Source organism: Temnothorax curvispinosus, unplaced genomic scaffold (assembly GCF_003070985.1).
Source record: "Temnothorax curvispinosus isolate PA1 unplaced genomic scaffold, ASM307098v1 QBEX01015018.1, whole genome shotgun sequence".
Taxonomy (NCBI): Eukaryota; Metazoa; Arthropoda; class Insecta; order Hymenoptera; family Formicidae; genus Temnothorax; species Temnothorax curvispinosus.
Genome location: NW_020224798.1, coordinates 560,841 through 585,445, shown reverse-complemented (window position 1 = coordinate 585,445; position 24,605 = coordinate 560,841). Strand labels below are relative to the sequence as shown.

General features: G+C 38.3%; 3 protein-coding genes across 4 annotated transcripts in view; 1 reads left to right on the top strand and 2 right to left on the bottom strand.

Annotated features, from left to right (window-relative positions):
• Positions 1 to 331, bottom strand: part of LOC112465227 — a 747-nt gene extending 416 nt beyond the window's left edge. The window contains 1 exon segment of the mRNA XM_025032696.1: positions 1 to 331. This exon segment is cut by the window's left edge and continues 31 nt beyond it. Coding sequence (XP_024888464.1) covers positions 1 to 114 — 114 coding nt within the window. The 5' untranslated portion in view covers positions 115 to 331.
• Positions 332 to 434: 103 nt separating this feature from the next.
• Positions 435 to 6,747, top strand: LOC112465229 (E3 ubiquitin-protein ligase RAD18-like). Its single transcript, XM_025032699.1, has 8 exons — positions 435 to 1,099; positions 1,173 to 1,251; positions 1,324 to 1,858; positions 1,948 to 2,200; positions 2,284 to 2,344; positions 2,421 to 3,155; positions 3,266 to 3,561; positions 6,634 to 6,747. The coding sequence occupies exons 1-8, from the start codon at positions 1,070 to 1,072 to the stop codon at positions 6,745 to 6,747; spliced, it is 2,103 nt and encodes a 700-aa protein (XP_024888467.1). The 5' UTR covers positions 435 to 1,069.
• The window catches only part of LOC112465226, a 102,769-nt gene continuing 82,431 nt past the window's right edge, over positions 4,268 to 24,605 (bottom strand). Inside the window, exons 5-13 of one of the 2 annotated variants that reach the window (XM_025032695.1) lie at positions 14,038 to 14,231; positions 12,290 to 12,469; positions 10,573 to 10,898; positions 9,730 to 9,896; positions 9,108 to 9,309; positions 8,707 to 9,023; positions 7,967 to 8,142; positions 7,559 to 7,708; positions 4,268 to 7,290 (exon numbers count right to left, since the gene is read on the bottom strand). In XM_025032695.1, coding sequence (XP_024888463.1) covers positions 7,171 to 7,290; positions 7,559 to 7,708; positions 7,967 to 8,142; positions 8,707 to 9,023; positions 9,108 to 9,309; positions 9,730 to 9,896; positions 10,573 to 10,898; positions 12,290 to 12,469; positions 14,038 to 14,231 — 1,832 coding nt within the window. In that variant the 3' untranslated portion in view covers positions 4,268 to 7,170. Of the gene's footprint in view, positions 7,291 to 7,558; positions 7,709 to 7,966; positions 8,143 to 8,706; positions 9,310 to 9,729; positions 9,897 to 10,572; positions 10,899 to 12,289; positions 12,470 to 14,037; positions 14,232 to 24,605 lie in introns of both variants that reach the window. The other variant, XM_025032694.1, reaches the window with a different exon arrangement.

The following is a 24,605-nucleotide window of genomic DNA, read 5'->3' as shown; positions in this document are numbered from 1 at the left end:
ACATAACCTCTCGTCACGATTTGATTTCGACTCGCGGAACAGTGCAGCATGCGAATACCGTGACAGCGTGTCCTCTCTATTCCTCAGCGAATGTACTAACCGCACGATGCCCATTATTCAGTCAGAAATTACTTCGCCAAGGGTGAGTTCGATCCAAAACGCTCCAGTCGAACATCCGCCGTCTCTGTCAAGAGGATTACATAAAGCCCGCCCGGCCCGAGTTACTAGTAACACCATCCACCATCTAAGCTGTTTCTTTCTCACTTTTCCTCTTTTCGTTCTCTCTCTACGTTATATTTCCTGTATTTAAAATAAAAGAGATAAAATATATAAAATATTTAAAATAAAATATAATAATACAATATAATTATATTATAGTTATTAATTGCTTGCAATTTAGTAAATTACTATAATTGCACCACACAGCACTCGGGCTCGGGATTTCTAGTAATTTACTAGATCGCAAGTAATCCAGCAAGAAAACATGCTCCGTGTGGCGTTGACTTTAGAATTTTTAGATGTTGAATGAAAAGAGATGCATGAGCGAAGTATAAAAAAGTTTAATTAAAAAAAGCCAGTGATTCATTGGTCCTGATGTTCTTTTCAGCTACGCTCTCTCTTTTATATTTTTTATTTATTCTCTTTCTCCTTAAAATGCCAAATTATATATTTTATTTTATTTTAGGTACAAAAGGAGTAATATCTAATATCTGCAGCTACGAAGAAGGAATTCGTTGAAAATTGATCCTATATTCCTATTGCACTCAAAATGAGATAGACAGGTGATAGGACGTTGGAGAGAAAAAGAGAGAAGATGAAAAGTACATCTACAAAGAACAGACCTTCCGGCATCATGTATACACAACACTTTGATAAATATCATCGCGATGGCGGCATGCGGCATGGCCTGCCGATGATTGGTATCATCGCAATTTCGCCTTTTTTCTGTTAAAACCTTTTCTATTGAATTAACGATTTATATTAAAATACGGTTTAGATTGTAGAGGTGATGGTGGGCTACTTGATGGCGTTGAATTGTTTGTCCTAATCTCAAAGCTCTGGATTTACAATGTCGTCGACAGAGTACGCGGAGCTGAAGGTACCAAAAACGTAATTTTACTTTACAAAAGGATGATAAGATGAAGTGAGAGTATATCTTTTTGTTATTGCAGCGTATCGATGAGTTACTACAATGTGGGATATGCTATGAGTACATGGACACTAGTGTAATAACATCCTGCTCCCACAGTTGTGAGTAATTTTATAAAGGAATCACTGTTACCTGTTACATACACACATATATCCTATATCTCATAATTTTAGATTGTTCCTTGTGCATTAGAAAGTATCTGCATTACAAAACCCAATGTCCAATTTGTTCTGAGGAAACTTACGAGAAAGATCTGCGGAAGAACAAGCTCTTGGATGAGATTATTATTCATTATTTAAATTTTAAAGAGAAACACGACAAGAAATCTCATGATGAAAAATTATTGACTGCGAAGAATGATAACTCTGAAATTGTGTGCTCCGCAAGCAATTTTGAATGTAAGAAAGAACAAGATGTTCTTAATGCAATCGAGGTATCACATAAAAGTTGTGATAGTCCAACACTCGCGGCTGGTAATACCACACCTCGTGGACGAAAGGATTATCAGCAAGATGTGTCCACTCCTAGCACCAGTACAGATCTTAGAATACCTTCAATGTTTACGCCGAAGAGTAAAAAGGGTTTTCTAAAGGAAGAACGTCAGGTAGTTACATGTCCAGTATGCAAAGTGGAAGTGCCTCAATGTAATATAAATAGGCATTTGGATGATTGTTTAAAAAGGGAGAATAAAAAGGATCAACCGAAAAAGTAAGCATCAGAAAATTACTGTGTGATCTGCATTGGAATATCTTAATATTTTTTCGAATTTTTTTCTTTAAATACATGCTTATTTCCAGAAGCGAACCAAAACGTAAACCACTGCCAAAGCTAGTGTTAAGTTTAATGAAGGATAGTGTCATACGAAAGAGACTGAAGGAATTAGGCTTATCGTCTCAAGGAGATAGAAAAACATTAGAGAGTAGATTGCAGAAGTACACGGTGCTTTATAACGCAGAATGTGATAAAACACATCCTAGACCTGTTCCGGAATTAATTAAGCAATGTGAAGAAGAAGAGAATTTGGAGAAGAAAGTACATAAATTATCAAATGTAAATACATTATATTATACATATTAATTCTGGACATTTGATCTTAAATTTTTTCTAGATTTCAATATATTAAATTTTTACAGAGATTAAATGTCAATAGAAATACAGACCATAATGTTATAGAACAACAGAGAAAGAAGTATCGTAAGTATTCTCAAATTACTTAAGTAGTTGGAATATAAATATTATAAACTCTCTTATTTTTTTTTCTTATTTTTAGTGGCTACGAATAAAGATAGTTTTGACCAATTAATTGCAAGAGTTAAACATGACGATAGTTCACAAAAAGTATCTGTTAGGCGAAATATATTAAATAAAGAAAATTCTGATATTTCACATAATGATCGTGTTACAGAAAACGATTCGACTATTAAAGATGCTCAGAAAACTGATTTTTTGCTACTGAATTCTGCCAATTATATCGAGGATTCGGATTCGAACATATCTTGCCCTTTGCAAACGTGTGTTAGCGATAATCCCATGGATTTTCTAACTGTAGAATTAGCTTCCTCGTCTAACGATTCCATCGATCAATGTGCTTCCAATCATGATATCTCAAACCATCTAAATAAAACTAGTCCGGATTTATTTAATTCTACTATAAACACAGAAAATATAGAGATCGAGAAACCTTCTGAAAGTATTTTAACACGTGAAGAAATAACTTTTGATAATCGATCAAGACAGTGTAATGTTTTGGAGAATAAAATGGATATTGACAACAAGAGATCAGTTTCTGAACTAACCGAAATAGAAACAGAAAATGGAGAACAAACTAAATTTAAGAAGCGTAAAAGTGACACGATGTATAGCTCGGATAAATGTGTTGCATATTCTGAGCCTAGAGATAGATGGCAGAAAGAATTACACAATGAAGATATAGATTCAATTACGGAAGATATCGAGCATATTAACGAAGACAGTGACAGTGATATTGATATTCAGGAAGATTATGGTAAATAATTCCTAATATTTAAGAAAATTTAAATAAAAATTATTTTTCTTTTTAGTTGTCCCTCTATTAGAACGATTGAAATCCTCATGACAGAATTTTGATTTTTATAGAGAGATTAAAGCACGAGCAATTAAATAAAGCGATGGAGTATGCTTCTGGCAGCACAAAATTCGAAAAAGAAAACATGAAGGTATTGGACAAAGATCTAACAACTTGGACTCCTCGGAAACGGGAACGCGAAATGGCATTTGTGTTAAGCGATGAAGAAAATATTGCAGATAGGACGATAAATGCTAGGAAATCACCTCGGCTTGGGCTTAGCGAAGTTAAGGGATTTAATAATGAAAACTTCGGCGAAACTGCGCGGGATGAAGAAAAATCACAAAGTGAGAAGGAGCAGTCGCAGGTAATTCGAACGAATAATATACGTAATTTTGCGAGAAAATCTGTTAGATTGAGAAATAAAATGAATAACGAAGAAAAGAAAATTAAAAGAAAATTAACAACATAATTGAATTATAGAATTAAAATAACTGAATCTGAATAACTAGAAATAAATCATTTTATATATCTTGTTGAGCATTATAAAATGTTGAGCATTATAAAAATAAGACATATTAGACTAAAGTAAGTAATCTTTTGCATATTCAATTGTTGTATATAGTTTTGTATCCATAGTGCCTTTGATATAAAACAGAAATACATAATATTTATTTTTTTAAGGCATTATGAGAATAAATATTATTTTTGAACAAATAAAAATAAAAACATTATATTACATGTTGTTACTAAATGTCATTCTGCTTTCTTATGTGCAGTATATTTCATAATTTTGTACAGTAATATATTATTATTCGCTTTTTCTAAGAAATTTCAAGATTATTTGATGTACTTTTTTTAAATATTGTAATATATTTTGGACAATTTTGATTATATAAATATTTACATTTTTTATGTTAATTACGACTTAATTGATTAAAAAATGTAATAAAATTGAATAAAAATTGAAAAAAAATGCCTGAGAACTCGACGTATTTGCAATATTTCCTATCCACATATGTATTTTGTTATGTCATTCCAATGTGTTGATAGGAAAAGTACCGAAGCCGTTATCAAAGAAACAATTTTATTGAATATATATATATATTATACTATACCAAACAGGAAAGGGGGATCAAACGATAAAACGATCGGAATAACTTTCGATAAAACTTACATATCTCGAATGTATATTCATAGATACTAACAATAATTTAATAAGCTTAACGTAATGTCAAAATATAACTGCTCGTTTCTAACAATTGGTTACACAGTAAAATACTCGTCTTTGATATTACACAACTTTGATATTAATACAACTTTGGTATCGATTTATACAATTGTACAGTTAACTTTATATACATGCCGTGCAATTCACACGATAAACTCGTCTAAGTTCGTAGATTTACAGCGCTAACGTTCTAAACGGAACGACTATCACATTCATTACATATTGTTCTCGTCTAATTCTTACTTAACGTTATTGCACTGTTATAGATTGTTAAACTTCATATCGTGCCGACACCTCTTTCCTCGTTTGCACGCGAGGTGCGTCATTACCATATAGGAACGAAAATTTCTCTACGGCTCGGGAAGCGTCGTTGATGTAACAATGTAAATGTAACTGGTTCGTGCTTACTTTAACAAGCTTCTGCCTCTAGCTCCCGTATTCAACGTTTTATGGAGCATTTACCGTTTAATAGAATGATCATTTCTCTTGCGATCTTTTGACATTACATGATTAAGGATATACATACATAAGATTAGGAAATACACGTTTTCAGGCATAAAATATCTTTTTCCTTAAACAGATTCGCGCAATTAATAGTAGTCACTGTTTCGCTGTGGTATGGCATCACGCGAGGTAGTTACTCGAACGTTGAAACATCCCTCAAGTATACGCTACAAGCAATTCTAACTTTTATCCCGTGCGTAGTTATCTGCCGATCTTCTTGGGGAAGATCGAAATATTAGAGATGCGTGAGACATTATCTTACAAGCAGTAGTCACAATTCATTTATCGTCAAATTCATCAGCGACACATTTACGACTCACTCGTTTCTGGCGCTTACGATAGATTGTCTTTTGATTCGCTAAGAGACCAGAGATAGTAGCCTCAAAGAAGTTAGATATTAATACGGCGAAAAGACTGTGTTTTCGCCGCAAAGAAGGCCAATTGTCTCCTACTATTTACGTTATAGTTAAATTTATTACTTTATTTATAAATTTATTTGATCAGTTAAACAGTTAAAGAGAAATTCCTGAAAATAGATTATCTCTTTCGCTTGAGTAATGAAACTCCATCGAGTTTCCTTTATCACACGCTTTAATTGCGAATATTAATTATTGTAAATTCTCATCTAATCACGAATGGACGAAGTTAAAGCCAAAATGTTAATTACCTGCCTCACGATAAATTTATATTTCACGTGAGATTTACTTCTCGCGCGTGGCGGCGCGGGGCGAGTAAAATTAATTAATCCACATTTTTTATTCGTATGAATTCGTGGTAATAGACGTCAAGCTCTTTCGATAAAGTTACACTTTCTGGAATAAAAATACAGTATTTACACGATACATGTTTTTAGCGTAGCTCTATTTTCGAAGGAATTGGAAGAGGAACTGCTGGCGTCTTCGGAAAAATATAAATCCAATTTTAATTTTAATTTTAAGTTGAACCATTTTAAGTGTATGTCAGGGAAAAATAAAATTATATATTATTAGCGTCAAATTCACTTATAGATACTTCCACTATTTAATTTCTATCCTTCGCGTAGAATTCTGTATTTCTCTCTTTTTTTTAGATAAGTATTGGTGGAATATGTATGATTTACAAAGATATGTTAAGATATATACTGCAAGCTCCCAAGTAAGATTTTTCTTTTCACGCTCGTGAACGTATTTAAAAGAATATTTTTTACAGCTATGTACACAACACATATCGTAGTTTCATAAAAAAGATCAAGATTGTTTTCCCGATGGATAATCGATAATTGCGTTCCGACTAAGCCAACCACGTCTCCTTTTGCAATATCGTTTCTCTCTAATCGTATTTTGATTGATCCGTTTTGATTCTCGAATTCGATTTCGTTGCGAGGAATACGCATTAATCATAAGAGAATTTCACTTGTCGTGAATATCACCGCAAACTATCGGGAATAGTATTGACGAACGCCGATAATTGGAGATCGAAGAGATTCGAACTTACGGGAGAAGCACTTCGATTATTCTATAATTAATGCGCAATCTGTCACGGCATGTCGAATGTTCTTTTTGGGATAAATCGCATTGTCATTCGCTCACGTTCCAGCAGAACTGCAATCGTAAATAATATTGATTTGCGGATTACGTTACGAGATTGACTGATTGCGCGCGAAATCTGGGACTGAGAATTCAATGCGATGCCTCAGGACATCCTAATCACGTCTCCGGCATTTAGTTCCCCTTCGGCAGAATCCCGCAAGAACGAGTGACTCCTTATCTCCGCACATTCGTCAGGGGATGTTTATCTGGATGGCATCTGCGAATATTTCTCGACGGCAGTCTTTTGTAATCGATCGAGTCGAAGACGACTCTTTTTTGCGGTCGAAGGCGAAAAGCACTGTCTTTTACAGAGCGAAATTATCTTGCGAAGATGCTGCTTCGTGAACGATCTTCGCCGTTGACAGTACCGGGTTTACTCTTTCTTCCGACGTCGAAGATCCGCCAATTCATGACACCTCTTATTGTACTTTCTTCTTTTATATAATCTCTATTTATTTCTTAATAATTACTACTTATTTCTACTACCTCTCGTTATCCAAAACTTAATGAACGTATTATTGAAGGAAATCAGCGTGTTTTTTCCTGGCCAAACTTTCTTTACGCTAGACTCGCGTCTAAACCAAACTCGCCATTGCTCGTTGATAAGGAACAATATATCAATCAGATCGTCTCTCTTTCCGTTTTTCTACTTCGATCACGCACTGGACTAGTGTCACGTTATATTATTCCGTTTGGATTTCCTCATCACCGTGATGCCTATTGAGCCGCGTATCTTGCGCAACAGATCTATTATATCAGCTGTTGACATGTGTTCCACGCTCTCCTCGTTAACCTGAGGAAAGAAAGATTTTTTAAATTTTAAAATAAAACAGCCCCAAGTCCATGTTAATCCCTTTAATTCTAAAATTACGCGTTTCAACAAATATTATTTATCAGGAATATAAATATTGTCGCAAACTTGTGATCGAAGTTGTGAGCCATAGATAATTAATATTATTTTATCGCCAAAATATATTTAATTCAATAATGATCGTGAAATCTACGCTCTATAAAGGGAAGATGTGAAGAAGTGGAGGATAAGCTTGACGTCCAAGACTCACCATCAGTAATACATCACCCTGCCTAAGTCTGCCATCCTTGGCCGCGACACTGTCAGGATGCACGACCGATATCACCGTACGATTTCCTTCCGGCTGCAAACTAAAGCCCAGCCGGCTGTTCCACCCACGCGTCAGCTCCACCATGAACACCTACAACAACGAGAACGGATTGCGCAACATTGCGACGCGACATCGATAATCACGTGTTCCAATGGTAAAAACAATCAAGCAACAACGCGAATAACAAAGCGTTTGTCGGATATTAAATTGAATTTTTGCATTTCAACATCATTTCAAGATTATCGCGGGGATCACTTATTGCGAAATTAGGATCTCGCAAGATCTGCTGAATCCGATCCAGCCAGAATCCGAAACTAAATGACGGAAGCTTGATGTCGAGGGACCAACCTCGCTGCCTTGTTCAAGGTCTTCGATAGGAGCGACCGAATCCGTGGTGTCTCTTCCGGCCCCTTCCTGGTTGTGCTCAGTGCCTTGATCCACCTCATCGTTTGGAGCGAACATCACACCCTTCCACTTCAATAGCCCCTTGCTACCGCCCGGGTCGTCCGTTCCCAGGATCTTTCCTGCGTGACGCGACCGAGTTCATCGGGTTAGAAATAACGTCAATTGACACCCGCGAATGCTTCGTTACTTTCGCAACGATGTGACCGTTATCTTATCGGTCTCTCCCTCTAACGCGCTGATTTGGTTTCGACGATAGTGGCGTAAAGTAGACAGCGCGTATATTCGCGCGATTAAAATTGATTCTAGCAACAATTGTAGAGAGCTCATTTTTTCAATTAATGAAAATGAAGCTTATAGACTTATATATTAATGAGCTTATATATTATATAATAGCTTTAATATATTTAATATAACACATAATATGTATCTCTATGTGAATTTAATAAAGATTTAAAAATAAGCTCTTTAATATTAATTTATGTTTATAAGCTTATAAATTATAAATAGATAAGAAGATTTATATGAAGCATTAAATAAAGATTACATAAGTATTAAGACGGCTGAAGATATTGAATGTAAAAAACAAACTAATCAACAAGACACATCATTAATCAGTCAAAGTTTGATCCTATTAATCTACCCAATCTCTCGGACGGGCAAAACGAGCAACATAAAATAATTACCCGGAATGTCCTGATCGCTCGAGTGTGTGGCCTTGCTCTTGGTTCCAGCCGGGTCGCTGCCGGCGCTGCCGCAGGCTGGATTAGCGCTCTGATAAGCTGGATTCTTGTAGCTGAAGGCGACGGTGCTGGTGCTGCTGGTAGACGAGAGCACCGGCGGCATCGAAGCCGGCTCGGACGGCATATCGTTGTCGTGCTCGTCGCTCGACAGCACCGTCACGCTCCTGTCATCGTCGTAGCTCGGCTCGGCCAGTCGACCGCGCTCCGCCTCGGCGAGGATCACCTCGTCATCTCCGGGATATTCGCCGTCCGAGTCAACGCTGCAAAATTGGAAATGCGGCTTACCCTGCGGCGCCGACAAATCGAGGAAGCGAGGCCTGGCCACTGCATTGTTCGACACTGACTTCGACTCGTCGTCGTCGTCGTCGTTGTCGTCGTAGATGTCGTAAAGCGGTGGCGGATCGATTATGTCGGTCGCAGGTGTGTTCGCCTGGGAATTGGTGATTTGCGTCCTGACGGAGCACTGGTCCGAGTCTGACGTGGTCTCCGCTTGGCTACCCGTCGACGATGTCGTTTGCATGTCGCGCAACTTGCTCTCGGGAGTTTCTGTGGCAGGGAGAACACTTGTCGTGAAGAGATTTTGTCACGAAGAGACTCGCCGCGAAGTCCTATCAGGATTGCCCAAATCCCCCGCGACTCAAGATAATTCCGAGAGACAGCTCGGCGCTGAATGTTCTGTCGTCGCTTTAACATTATCGGAAACTTCTGAAGTAACAACTGATGTTCGCTAAGCCTTCCAATTTTGTACATACCAATCCCCCCAACAGAGTTTCAAGAAATATATAATTTACAAATTATAATCATTTCTAGATATTCGAAAAAGAATTTATATAGAATTGATAAATTTTCATCATCTCGTTGATCGCTCTTAATTATTTTTTAGCTTAAATTACTTTACATTTTCTCAGCTTTATCAGTCCATTTGCTTCTTTGCGTGTCTGTGCATGCTGTTAATTAATTATTTACCTTGATCAGTTTCGGCAGTGGGAGTACGCGTGCCGAGTCGACGTAGTCTTCGGGGCGAGTTGCACGACGCACCAGGTGATTGTTGCTTGCAGTTACTAGACCCACTTGATGTACCGGGTGACAGCTTCCGGACCGCCAAGTCACACAGCATATCCACAGCTTCTTGTCTATTGGAAAATCACATGGAATATAATGAAAACTACAACTCATTATATAAAAGACCATAAACGGCGTGTTTTAGCTGGAAATGATCATGTTAGCAAACAACGTAAAATATGAAACGCAAGCGTCCGCAGTCTTTTATCAATAATATTTTCTGTTATAAAATGCCATAAAAGAATAAATTGATTCGGTTACGTTACTGAAGAAGTGGATTGCGCGTAATGTAAAAGAATAAAGGAATATCCACAATAGACAGAATCATATCAGATTTGCTATTAAATATTCTTTTATAGGTCAACGTATAAACAAGAATCAAATAGAGAATGAATATATAGCAACAAAACTGAGACCTTTATCTGTTTTTCTTAATATTTATTTATATATGTTTAAAATGATTGTACATATTATATATTATATTTCATCTGCCTACAGACATTCTGATTTTATCGATTTTCCTTTTATTGCATATTTTACTCCAATATTAACATCCATACTTTAATAATAATTTTTATTTATCAATTACTTTAATATTCTTAAATTTATTCTTAAATTCTTAAATTTACATTTCCGATGTATTCTTTCATTTAAAATCGTTGTTTTTTCGATTATAATATTATTAGTTGTAGCACATATTCTGTATAAATACATATGACATGATGAATGATTAAATATTTGCATTACCTCAAACTCGTACGTGGCGGACGGAGAGGATGATCGGGTTCGGTGGGCGAGAGCGCCGAGACCGGGGTCTGCGCCAGATCTCGATACAGCCGCAGCTTCACCGTCGGTCCACATTGTCGCAACAGCTGGACCGCTTCCTCGTGGCTCATCGGCGACAACGGTGCCCCGTCCACCGCGACGATCTTATCACCCGGCCGGATTCTGCCGTCACTCAAAGCCGGTTCTCGGACCAGTGCACGCACGTAGTGACCCAGGGCACTGCTGTCCGCCTTCCTCAAAGTGAAACCAAGGCTGCCGGCAACTTTTGTCATCTCGATGTCAAACTCCTGCAAACGTAAGTTTGCGTTTGCCGTTATCTAATATTATATCTTAAACATACATATATTATATTAATTATATTAATTGGAGAATATATTAATTCTTTGTCGATGAATTTTTTTATGTTAGTAGAAAACTGCATGAAGATATATTTAATTTTTATTTTTGCATTTAACATACGAAAATCGCTTATTCTTGATTTATGTCAGGTAATCGCAGACTGTCATCAAATACTTCAATATTCCTTTGATAACACAATCCAACGTCAAAAATGCTAAAAAACATATTTTTATAACTGCGTAAAAAATATACATATTTATCGGGATGCATGTATGAATTCCACGTGCGGAATAAATCTGACTGCACGTTTTACACATATGTTTCTCTTTAGAGCTGCAGCACGCAACGTATGTAATATGTACGTTATTGTTTATGAGTATTACTTCAAGGATCGATATTAAAGTTTTCTCAGGAGAATCGAATATTGGAATTAATATGTAATGTGTATATGAGGTATATTTCAAGCTTATTGCTTTATTTAATCACGTAGTGAGTACTGCAGTTCGAAGGAGAATCACGCCACGGCAATAAATTAAGTTTCAGAGCAAAAATGAGTCTCCATAAATAAAATTTATTTTAGACAATCTGTAATTTGCATGAGTATTTTTTATCATTATATTCAAAGTGGACCCATTAAATTAATCATTTATTTAGTTCATTGGAGTATATGTTTCTCCGGGGATAGCTCTTCGGAGCCATGTGTTACGTGAATAATTATTTGTCTATACATTACCGTGAGGAATTAAACACTGTAATTATTATTTCTATCATCAAATACGCATATTATTCCTTCATAATATTCATAACATTCATAATTAATATTCAAAATTAATAATCTCTCTTTGTTAAAATTTATATTTATTATCCATATTTATATATACATATTATTAACGAATAACATCCATAGACCAACCACAACATTGATAAAATTTGCCTTGAATTAAACTCTATTAATAATAATAATAAAATTATCAAATTAATAGAGAGGTCCACGTTCATTATAAGCTAAACAATGTAAGAAGGTCAATGGCCAATTTACGCAAAATAAGTTGTTTAAAATAAAATCTAGTTTATTTACAATAGTCTATTAAAATAATTATTTTTAGGAATAATATACGCGATCGATGATATTAAATAATTTTTCCTATATATGAAACCATAGTATTTTACATTTGTCTACAGAATTATTTAGACTCTAGACAAAAATAAAGGACTAAATTCTTTTTAGATTTTATTGAATTGTTCGATATTTTATCCATTTATTTATTCATCCTAGAAACGATGGCGCGACAACTGTGTATACTATATTCATGGAGCGTTTAAGTGGAGCATTACTTACACCACAGGGCTCGATCTGCAGGGGCGGCAGAGGGTTAAGTAAACGTAACGGCGGCGGCGGCTCTCGCCTTGCCGGGGGTGGCGGCGGTGCACCGGGTGGCGTGACATTACTCTCTCCTGGAAGCCGGCACACCACCAGCTCGACCGTGCTGGGCGTCGTACGCAGAACTTCGAGAGCCTCCTGCAACAAGTAGCATCGAAATAAGATTATGCGCGGGCTCTGCCGTAACACAAAGATAATATCTCGCGAAGTCACCGCCCCGGCGACGACGTCATCTTTTTTAAAGACGTTATATGGTTTCCGGTGGTTCGAAAAGCTAGAGCAGGCCGTATTCTGGTGGTTTACAACAGAAATGAAACGGAATGACGATGGGCTTCGAGAAGGGAAACTTGATGATATCTATGTATTAGGTGCGCTGAAATACGTGGTACAACCTACGGGGTTTTATATTTGAAAATAAATCAAAAGTCCTTCTCTCGAAAAAGAATTTCTCGACAAAAATTCATTTTATCATTTCGATTTATTTTCAGCCGTAGAATTATTCTCTTCCTGGTTATACGGTCATGTATTTCTTCCTACCCTGTACGTAAGAAATAAATAACAGATACATTTAGGAAGACTTTGATGTTGTTTGATATTTCTTTACCGATAAAATTCTTGAAACTTCAAGGAGTTGTTTTTACATCTTCCTTTCGCAATTTGTTATCATGAATGTTCTGTATTTCACGACGTACTTAAAAGTCATATTTCTACGTCATGATATAAATTTAAATTTGCTGCTTCTTAATTTCTTATCAAATTTACATTTAACGAGCGCGAGCGTATGATTCTTTTTTACCTCGCAACGACTGCGGTCGAACGCGGTCGCAACTATTTCCCGACTAAGTGTCCTGTAGCAAAGCGGAGCAATCGAGTTAAGATAAAGTCAACGTTTTAACGTCTTCCGTAGTCGCGGAGAACGTACGAGAGTCACAGGAGCGTGCGAGTTTATGACGCGAGCATACGCGTTTGCGCGTACTGGCAAGGAGGAGGCAGTATTGCTTTTACCCTCGTGGGACAAGCTGCCAAGTACACGCAAGATAACGTCTATCCCTCTCGCCGGGGCTCGCGGGCGTAGCTGCATTATGCTAATCCAATGCAAATCTTCGCGAGAGCCGCGAGAAGAGCGCAAGGCTGAGGCCGCCAGTCGAGAACGTAGCAATCATTACTACCGAGTACGTAGAATATGTAACGGTGTGCGTATGGTGCGCTTTACCGCGCTGATCTGATATCAGTAGAATTTGTTCAGTGTGTTACTTCTTCTTCGAAAGCAGACATTGCTATCCGTGTTATCAGCGAAATAAATTTTATAATTTTTATAAGAATTAGTGTAATTAGATTTAAATCGACTGAATCAAAAGAAAATATATATAGTTTTTATTTATGATAATTTATTTTAGTTAAATATGTATAGTTTTTATTTAGCATATTTTTGATATTATTTATACTATGTTATATAAATAAAAAAATATTAGAAAATAATATATTTTTCCACGTTAATATAAAGCTATATCAATCGGTTTTACGTAATATCTCATTTTGCGAATGAACTTCATCAACTCAGCATTTGCGATATTTATGAAATTATCGTTATATACGTAGTTCGCAAACTAAGTTTTCATTTATTAATTCGATGCATTCGTAGTTAAGTTCGCCGTTCCGTTTCCGCCTGTCATTGATTTTCAATCAGTAGTTAATTGATTACTCACGTAATTGGTGAGGCCAGTTAGCGGGATCCCATTGGCTGCCAGCAATATGTCACCAGTTTGAAGTTTGTTGGACAAGGCAGCGGGTTGTTGAGGAAAGAGTCTTTTCACCCTGACGGGCCCCGCGGTGCCGCCACCGGAAACGCTCAGGCCAAGACCGCGACTACTTTTCTGTAGCGTCACTCGGAATGTGCTCTCTGAAAATTATTTAAACATTTTTGCCATTTTTAAGCATTTAAGTAAATGCTTGGATATGCACATATCTCGCTGAGAATATTTCGCATATCTGTTTCACTGATCCAGCTATTTCACGAACTAGACGTGTAAATCGCAAGTTAAATACAATTTTCTAAAAGCTGAAACTTGCGACTTAATTTTCATCCGCTACGGTCCGTGATAAATTTACTAATTTTTTAAATAACGGACACTTGTTATAAAAAGATAGATAAGATAAACGCGACTAACATCATTAGCTTCGTGCGATGTAACGATATCGGTTATAATTGAACACGGGCAAAGAATAGACCTTGTCTAATTGAAATTCTGATTTCTCGGAATTGCGTCCGGGGGGGTGTTGGGTAATTCATCGTTCCCGCTGGAGTGACGTATGGTCTAATATCTGGTAGCAGAGCTACAATAGGAACAATTACTTTCTGTCGCGATGTTCCGTGCAACGCTGCGGTGCACTGCGTGCATATTTCAACCGCTGCAGCAGCTTTCGCGGGATGCAACCGCTGTCGGTCATAATTTTCGTGGCACTCACTCGGAGGACATGTTTCTGAAATGTGTATAAACACGCGCGTGCTCGCGCGCGCGCGCGCGTTCTCCAACGTAGTTGGCATCGCACATCGTCGAAATTCGCTGACAATCACAGCGATCGCACGAGAGAGATTGTTTGATTTTAGGAACTTCGATTTTATGTAACTATGCCACGTAACTATATCCAACTATGCTGTTTGCGTTGCGCTGACGCTTAAAGCTGAAGTGTTACAAAGCGAAACGTTGTGCCACTTAGCGCCAATTAAAATGCCGCGGCGACCACAGCAAACCTAATGCAGAATTCAATTCATTAGAAATTCGACGCGGCATAATGTTAAAGCAACAAATTTGCGATTGAAAGGGTTTAATGACGTTTGATTCAAGAGTTCTCGCTTTGCAGATCATTGAATCTATATTCAGCCTTTGTTATATCTCTTATCATACAAAATGTATATTAATGTTTAAATTTATAGTTTAAATAAAAAGTAAATTGTTTCACATACGTTATTTGTTATTTTATATACGATTATACGATTTATAAATTGTTTACGTGTTAGATCTACATCGCATTATAATCAAGATTTATTTTATTAACATATAATAAAATATAACAAATAAAAAATCGCTGAATTGATAGAACAAAACAAAGTGATCGGTTTCGTTTTATGGTACCCCATAAAAGGCTCGTTTACGCAATTCGAATCTTTTTTATGTGGAAATTAATGCGAAACGACTTCCAGTTCGGGGTGACCTACCGCTACCGGATATTGACCCAATTCAGTTGACATATCGTGCGTATTGTTCACTTTGTTCACTTTGCTCGCTATTCAAATCGGAGCCTCTCCCGCGCTCCCTATCTTGCGAAGGGGTAATTTACGTTTGCCGCGTTATTGTCTAGAGTCACATAGTGTCACTCTTTCCGAGAGATAGCAAGAGAGAGAGAGGGGGGGGGAGGTCATTGTTGGAATCGCTTTGAAATTGCAGGGCTCACGTTCAATAGATTCCTCGATCATTTGCTAAACGCCTCCCGAAATTGGACGGGCAATTCGACGAATCCGAGAGTGACGATTTTCCTATGTCACTCTGTGTCACGTTCGTACATTGTTCCACCGTGCACACGACTATTACAATTAAGATCACAGTTGCTGATAGAGCGGTTGCACTTTGGAAACTATACTAGCCGAAGAGCGATAATTTCTGTGCTTCCGTGCATTCTAAAAGTGATTACGGTTTAACTTTAGTAAGCAAACTACGATGATAAATTCTTTTATATCATTGTGCATTAAAATTGAGTATATCTGAAAGTACATTAATGAAAAGACAAGCATGTATCTTATAATTATTATAAAAATTAATGTATACGTGTGTGCGTGCACAAATTTCACTAAATTAGCAGTTAATTTAACGATACATCTTCATTAACAAATATATTATTCATAATATACCTCATTACAATTATACTATTCAAATTATATAATTAACTCTCAATTATTAATCAATCTGGTACCACAATCTCTGCGGCATTAATTAATCATAGCTGCTAAAATGTCATTTCTCTATTCACACATATCTCGCGTAACTCTCTCGTATATGCTTTCAAGAAGCAATTAGAGATATCAACTGGCTGTTAATTAATCAAGACTGTCGGTAAGACTCCGCGACGCTAAATGAAGCGGCGTAAAGTGTGTTCCGACGCGTCTCGAGTTGCCACCGCCAATCATGACGGTTTATCTCGCGATGCAACTGGGAACAAATGCAATGTTCGGTGCATCCGTATTTTACGTCACGTGAGGTGTACCGCACCGCAAATATGCGAACCACCTCCGGTGATCTCGCGTCTCCCTCCGGTCTACTGAAATAAATGCGGAACGTTGAGGGGAAGACGTGCATATCACTTCGCGTGGATCAGACGCGTCCCTCGAGCCGCGGCTAACTCAACCCCCAAGTCCACATGGATCCTCGGTGTCGTTCTACATCCGCAGACAATAAAAACCATCCGATTAAGGAAACAATCAGTTATACGCGAGGGCGGACGGCCGTTTAATTAAGGCTACGTCGGCGTTTAGGTTGGTCAGCGGATTGTAACGGGCGGACTCGTGAAAGAGGATGCGCCTCTCCGGGAGGGAAAGGGGGGAACGGGAGGTACGTACAAACGACACGACCCAACACGTATGCAACGTCCGTTATGGAATCCATTACGAGATAGCAGAATGTGCCGCCCGCGCTCTCTCGATGAAGATACTGATATTTACGATTCTAACGAACTCGCTACTGAAGTATATTCGCCGTTACGTTGGCGCGAGGATTATCGCCCGGCGGAGTTGGAAAGGCTCCCTTTAAAGTCTCAATGCCCCATTCGTTCGATAATGGAATCGCTGCTAACGTAGCATAGATAATTTTCCAAATTGCGTAATGGTAAGTTATTTCTGTTCGAAAAGAAGCAAATTGGCGTCTGTGAAGAAAAGAAGATGCGCTCCCTTTTACCTCTTAATAAACGCTTCAATGTAATAACTGTTAACTATGGAGCATATTGCAATTTATATTGCGAGGAAAATGCATCTAATGATGGGAACTTAATGATATTGTGCTGATCTAATAGTAAGAGAAAAAATAAGAAATTTTTATATTTCTCTTTCTTTTATATTTCATTCGATATCCGGGAGTTCGCATAGACGATTTTTAGTGTTTATACCAAAATGTAATTAAAATCGTGAGAAGAGAGCGACGGTCAATGTCCGTAATACGGTTGGCCGTAAAATGGGGCCTTCAAAGAGCGCGATAGAGCGTGCAAACGAGACGAAATGTTGTACAGAAGTACGAGTGTTTCAATAGCCCGGTGGTACCGGTCTTTAATGCCGGCTTCGTTAGTTGCAGATTGCCTGTGACACATTTTTCCTCTTTTACCCGTCGTCCCCTCCGCACCCCCCCGTCACTCTTGGTTTTTCTCGTCATCGACATTCTAGTCCGAGGTTGCAGCTTTTCATCAGCGAAAAATGCGCCGTCTAATGGCGGAGCGGGGCCACTCCGGAGCAAGAACTCTAATGTCGTTAGCTGGCCGAACAAATACGCACTTAACGAGCGACGTGTGTGACGATGTAAACCGGCTCGTTATGCCAATTTTAATATCTTCAGCGCGAAGTTTCTTGTCGCCGACGGCTGTTTGCAATTTCACGTAATTTTGTAATTTGTAATTCAATAATTACGCGTTGTTAGATGTTTTTGTGGTGATCTCTCAGGAGAGATGAGCTCTTCTTGTAGCTAATTCATCCACAGCGTAAATTTAACCGTCTATACATATATATATATATATAATTAAAGTTTTATATAATGCAAATCTAATGAAATTTTTAGCACAAAAGTTTCGCTTGAGAGAACAACATAATATTTTAGTTTTAATACGATTTGTATGACGGAAAGGATATATTATTTTGAGTTTTAATAAGATTTGCAATAAACTCGTGGACGCAGTGCATAGGGCAGTATGAACTTCAAGTTACAAAGATGAATTAAGTAATCTTGTGCGAGAAAACGAAGGATAGCCGGCAAAGGGAGCGGCGGAATGCAATTCCAGTTCTAGAATTTCTGACAGGCCGATATTTCAACTATTTGGAAGGGTAGTATCTGCAGGCCATTACTTTTCCACGTACTGCTACGGCCGGGCCGTAAGATACCTCGATAAAGACGAGACCATTATCTCCGAGGCTCCTACATTCAATTTACCGCCACGGTTACTGTTATCGTCGACTACACGCCGCGAATTCGAAATTATTGGAATTAGTAGCCTCGTCGCATGAGATTTTTTTACACCGTGTTTGCAAGTACTCTAATTTATATAGATGCTGAAAAATCCTAGTTATCGTAGAATTCGATGTCTCCATAAGAGAAAAATATAAGTTCTTTATGCACAATAAACATAATTGTAAAAAATTAGTTATAAAGATTAAACATTATTTAATTCTTTCATTGATTTGTGCTTCTAAATCTTTCTTAAAAAAGAGGCAATTTTAATTAACGTTTGTATGTGTGGAGCAGTAATTCGCGTTGAGAGTGTACGACTTGCCAAGAATTCTAATGATTACGTACGAAACCTTGTTGGAAAACAGTCGGATTTGAGAGAGTGGGCTAGAAATATCTCTGTAAAATTTACGATTCATAAAAGGACGATGGGCGAATAAGCGGTTGGCGCGCATTTAGCTCCCCCGTGGCCGGACGAATTTTGGAGTATCATTTATGAATCAGGATGAAGCATAGCCGGCTCATTTTTCTTTAAATTATGCCACCGCGATTTTTCGGTTAGGTTTCTCGCGTTACATTTGTAACATTAGGAATTAACTTGAATTACAATACGCGCGTTAAGCGCGTAATCTGTCGCCGAATGTTCTAATAATAAAGTGTCTCCTTGCGACGATAAACGCCGGAGATATTTACACTGCAGTTAAATTAAACACCGATAATCGTATCTTCGTATTGCAGACGACTTCGCAGAAAGACCCATTAGATTATTAACGCCGAGATACGATGTGATGGTTTAATGAGATTAGATCTCAAACGGTTGCCACATACATATACATATATCGCGACGTATGTATATGTTATACATGCCGATCGCGTGACGCTGGATTGAATCACTTATGCATGGTCAGTCCATTCGGTTAATTAACAGCAAAAATAAATGTTAGTGGCCGTTCACTGGTAATTGCAAGAATGAAATGTTGCAAGCCATAAATTTACCAGATACTGCCTTTTACACTTTCGGCGAGAATAGCTCGGGAATATACCCGACGACTCATATTAGCTACGGAATCGTCACGATGGCTAAGTCCAATTGCGCCAATTGCCCTGCCTATCTCTCGATCGATCTCGGGCGATTTCACTTTTTTGCTATCTATCCGCAACTCCGATAATTATCAAGGATCACTTTGTTCCGAATTGAGGCAAAACGGGCGAAATAAAAACGAGGTCTAGGTCGTTAGTGTTGGATTATATTTCCGTCATGGAGCCGAGTCAATTTTCTCAGCAGTAATTAAGCTTCGTGGGATACTCGAGGAATTAATTAATCTTATTCCGTAGTATGAATGGTGCGATCGACAAAATTCGTTTTCTTTATTCAAATAATAATTGCGATCAATTAATATAGCTTTCAGATTTAAAAGCTATTAGTCGATCGTGATGACGAGTACTTTTCACTGAAATAGAAGTTATCATGTTTACTGCTACCAATGGTCATTTTATTTATCAGTTTTAATTTCTTGGCAGATATATCGAAGTCATATATCTCAAGAAACGTAAACTCCATCTCAAAAATTCCTCACAGTAAACATCTTTCTCTCTTAAGTAAATTTTATTGAAAAAAATAATTCGTCGATAAAATTTTAAGCTTGTTATAAAAATAAAATGTTATATATTTTAGGAAGAAAGATAATGTAAAAGTCTAAAGAATATACCTTTGTGTGTGTAAATTCTTTGTCAATAGACCGAACTAAAGTTTAAATAAGATTTTTTACACATTTACAATTTTTACACATTTTACAAAAGCCACAAACTCAACATTGATGTTTCCGCGTGTACACGTTTCTCCCGTTAAAAAAAATATTTCAAAAGCGCCATAACTCGTGGTCGTTTCCTTTTTAACACACGTCAGTAGCATATGCATCTGTGACCGAAGCGCGATTCGAGTTTACGCTCGCATAGGAGATTTATCGAGAGATATTTCGTTTCTAACGAGACGGAGGGAAGTAGCGAGTCTTCAGTTCGCGTCACACGTGGTCGCGAGATATCTCGTCTGTCATTTGTTACACATCCTCTCTTTACACTCGCGCTCATACATCGTCGTAAAGACGTTCCGCCATTTGTCAAGTCGGCGATCGTAAATATTGAACGAATCTCGGGATACTCGTGGCATACCAAAATCTGGTAAGAGTTATCTCCAAGAAGAATAATCTCGAGAATTGCATCGAAGTATAACGCATCGTATGAGATTGAGAGAAAAATGTTCGGTCCACGGAACAGCGACCGTGAGCTACCTAAAATTTTTCTAAGATCGACACGCGTAATTTGTCACACACGAGCGATGTGTCTCTATGAGTATTATCATAAACTATCGATGAATAATAAATTTCTTGATAATTCTGAAAAATTGACTTTGCCTTGCAAAAGTTACAATGTGTAGAAAAATATTTTTAACTCTTCGCGGAATATGTGTAATTCTGCTGCTTTCGTCGAACAAGTGGAGTCTTTCAGGCCAGTTAAGACTTTCAAGCTGTAATGGTGCCATAAAAAATCTGAAAAAATTCAAGTATACTTTCAAAGGCTTTAAGAATCTGTTTATACCGTTATATATGCCTGATTCTTGTTTGGGATTTTTTTATAAAGTCCGTAAAGTCTCCGTAAAATTTGAAATGGAAATATCGAGTGGGTCTTAAAAGCCCCACTTGTTCTGCGAAGGTTTAATATTAAATATCGATGTAACAAATTTCTAAATTAATTATACCCTATTAAAAATATTCGAGATTTACTAAAGTTTTCTTATCTACTGGCATTTTTAGCGTAACCTTGTCTGTAACAATTATATTGTAATATTGCAAATGACAAAGCATAGAAATTAGATGTACATGTGTCACCGATGAAATGTTCCGTGAATAATTCACGTCATTTGTCCCGAATTGGCGCTATTACATGATTTATCGCACTATGCATTAACGTTACGAGTGATGCGTGACGTTACGTACGTTACCGTAATATTAATCCTGACAGTAAATAATTACGTTATCGCACTGCGTGAATTGAGAAGTCCGTCTTCTCTGGCGCGTAAATTTGCGGAAAATCAAGGAAAATTACTAGTCTCGGGAGTGAAACTGAAATATCATTTCTTCTCGCTGCGGGAACTGTTAAGCAGCCATCGACTCGCAGTTCTTTGCGTCTCGTATGTTTTTGTTCTCTCAGGAATGTTTTTCTCATAATGTAATAAAGAATCGTCTGCACATCGGCTGTATATCGCCGCAATTTCGTTCGATCGATACGTCCAAGTGGGACAGGAGAACGTTATTAAAGCTTCGATGGCTTTTCCGTAAGCAGTGTAAATTGTATAGAAGGAAATACATATATGGTATGGATTAAACCCGAATGAACACGATATTATCACGTGTTATATGAATTGGATATATTAAACAAAACGTTCTCGTTTTATCGCAATAAAAAACGTTATAGACAAAAATTCGATAGTCGTGTAAAGACATTTCGTTATTATATGGTAATAAAAATACGACTGTTCGGAACGAATGTTGCATATTTAAACTATGCAAGTTATATACATACTATTCATGATTAATGCAGCCATGCTAACACTAATGCGTTTTAATTTATTCGCGCTTTAGTTTTTTACGGGCAAATATTGCATGGAATGCGCCGTTCTCTTTTCTGATTATAAACTAAGCGAAGCTAAAAAGAAGAAGTCATCAAGATCGTGCGCTTTGCACAGCGAACATAAAAATGGTAACGGAGAGGAAAGAAGGGCGGAACCTCACGGTGGAATATAGGGATGGGGCATTAAATCGCGATAACGCGATCGCCATCACGCCGACTATAAATTATCCGAAAGGGTTGAAAACACGCGGTTAAACCTGGAAACCCGACCGCCGATCGGAAATCCGGTTGAGTGTTCCATTGACCTGCTCTCGGCGGTGCTGCGCTGTTAACACACGTTTCCCGTTATCGCGTCTCGTGATTAATGGATGCGCTTTATTAAACCGCATCATAAAGCGGCGACGAGAAAGAGTTAAAAGTCCGTGATCCCATCGGCAACGACGAACTTTCGTACGCTTACCGCCCTTAAATTATAATAACGGTCGAGAGCTGCAATGAATTGATAATAGAGAAAACAGCGAACTTGTTGGGTTATTCTTGACGCGCTGCCTCGATAATTCATGATAATTGTGCAAAGTCGATTAATTGTTGAGATCTCATCTCGAAGGAATAAGAGTTTTTAAATAATCACTGATCACTTTCTCGTGAAATATCGACTTTACAAATTTGTCGTTGTTACATAAACCGATCATATTTTGTGAAAAGTTTTGATTAATCGTCATTCGTCAGAACTTGCGGATAAAAGAACATCCAGGGATTCTTCAACATCCTTTGAAAAAGAAGTTCACTTTGGCCTCGTTCCCGGCAATTTTCAGTTATAAGCTTTTATTTCGAGGAGCAACGCTTCGTTAAGCAAAAGCGCGCTGGTAATGCGGAGGAAATCGAGAAATAACCAAGCATGGAGAATTAAAAAAGAAAGCCGGACGAACGCTCGCCGCAAACGGGAGCTGTATTGCGGTGCGTTGTCATTCTTCCCGACCGAGCTGGCTGTATATTAACTAGCGCAGCGGCGGATCGCAAATCGGAATGCGTTCGACGAAGCGCATTTATCGCGCCATGTTTCCAACGTTCATTACCGATTCGCCGCCGCCGGACGGGGAAATCCACGGCACGCGATCGCGCGGAATAATGATCGACGACAATTTCCAGGGACGAGGTGTTCCGCGCACATAAGCGGTCCCGCACACACCGCCGCGTCGACTCGACGCTAATGCGATACGAGAGGGCATTAAACTGCGATAACGCGATCGCCATCAGTCCGGCAATGAATTACTTCGACGGGCGGGAGGGTAACAGGAAGGCGGTCGTACCTGGAAACCCGGATGTCCGCAGCTATTCCGTCGGCGTGCTGCTCAGGGTCGAGCTTCGTGTCGACGGCTCTCGTGAAGAAGGAACCGAAATTCCCCCGTTCCTCATTTCGCATAAATGAGACGGGACATGCAAGTATGATTTGCGGAAATTTTAAGATTTCTAAAGATACATTTTAATTGAGATTAAAAAAGTGCAAGCCCAGGCAGTGAAAAACAGAGGATATCTCTGATTTGACAAGTTTGTGAAAATGAAGTTTGTGGCATGAAACTCTAGATAGAATTTGATTTATAGCATACGATATTTCTTTCAACAATTTTTATATCTTTTTTATAATGATTTATATCCTTTTTATGTGACAGCGTTTTAATCAAGTTTACGTCATTTTCTTCATATATGTGCTAATTTTTAAATTTTATCTTTAAACAACCTGCCATTGTTCACGTCAAGTATACACAATAATTAAAGACCAGTAATATCGATTGCACTTTCCTGACCGATGATTCTTGCAATGACTGCTAGCCACTTCTCCTTTTCATGTATTAATTTCTAAATATTTTAAATACAATTTTTATATACAATTTATCTTCCTCAATTTAGGATATATACGTATAGAATTGCTAATACCGATTACGTTTCCGCGACTAATGAATCTCGCATTAATAAACGTAAATTCTCGTAGCCGGCCCTGGTGCCACCCTCGTGTAACAACAACTTGTCGGGAATTACTCGGTAGCCTATTCCGTGCGGTCGACTTCGGCGCGCACGCCAGAGCCCCGTCGAGTCGAAGAACCGAAATTTCTCTACCGTGGTAGCGCATATCCGGCGATACGGCCGGCGAGGGTCGTCGCATTAGCTAGGCAATCGGCCGGCGAAATTATTCATGCCGCATGCCGCGGCATATTACGGGCCGGCCACGTAACACACCACGTATCACGACACGCCATGGCGACGTACCTGCGAGTCGGCGGCGGATTTCCTGACGAATTGCGATCCCCGCCACGCGCAGGAACGAGAGCCAAGGGTCGTCGATCGGAAATTACCTTCGTGCCAGGGATGGAGTCGGGCCGGGACGAGATTGAGAATTAAGTTTCGGTGTTTTTTCGTACGGCGGATCACGCGTAAAAACGATCGATACGCGA

What these genes read in the sequence shown, in the direction of transcription:
- LOC112465229 (XM_025032699.1), top strand. Translation starts at nt 1,070, where the DNA reads ATGTCGTCGACAGAGTACGCGGAGCTGAAG. An exon ending in ACAACAGAGAAAGAAGTATC is followed by an intron (nt 2,345 to 2,420) that starts GTAAGTATTCTC and finishes TCTTATTTTTAG; the next exon opens with TGGCTACGAATAAAGATAGT. An exon ending in GTGAGAAGGAGCAGTCGCAG is followed by an intron (nt 3,562 to 6,633) that starts GTAATTCGAACG and finishes TCCGGCATTTAG; the next exon opens with TTCCCCTTCGGCAGAATCCC.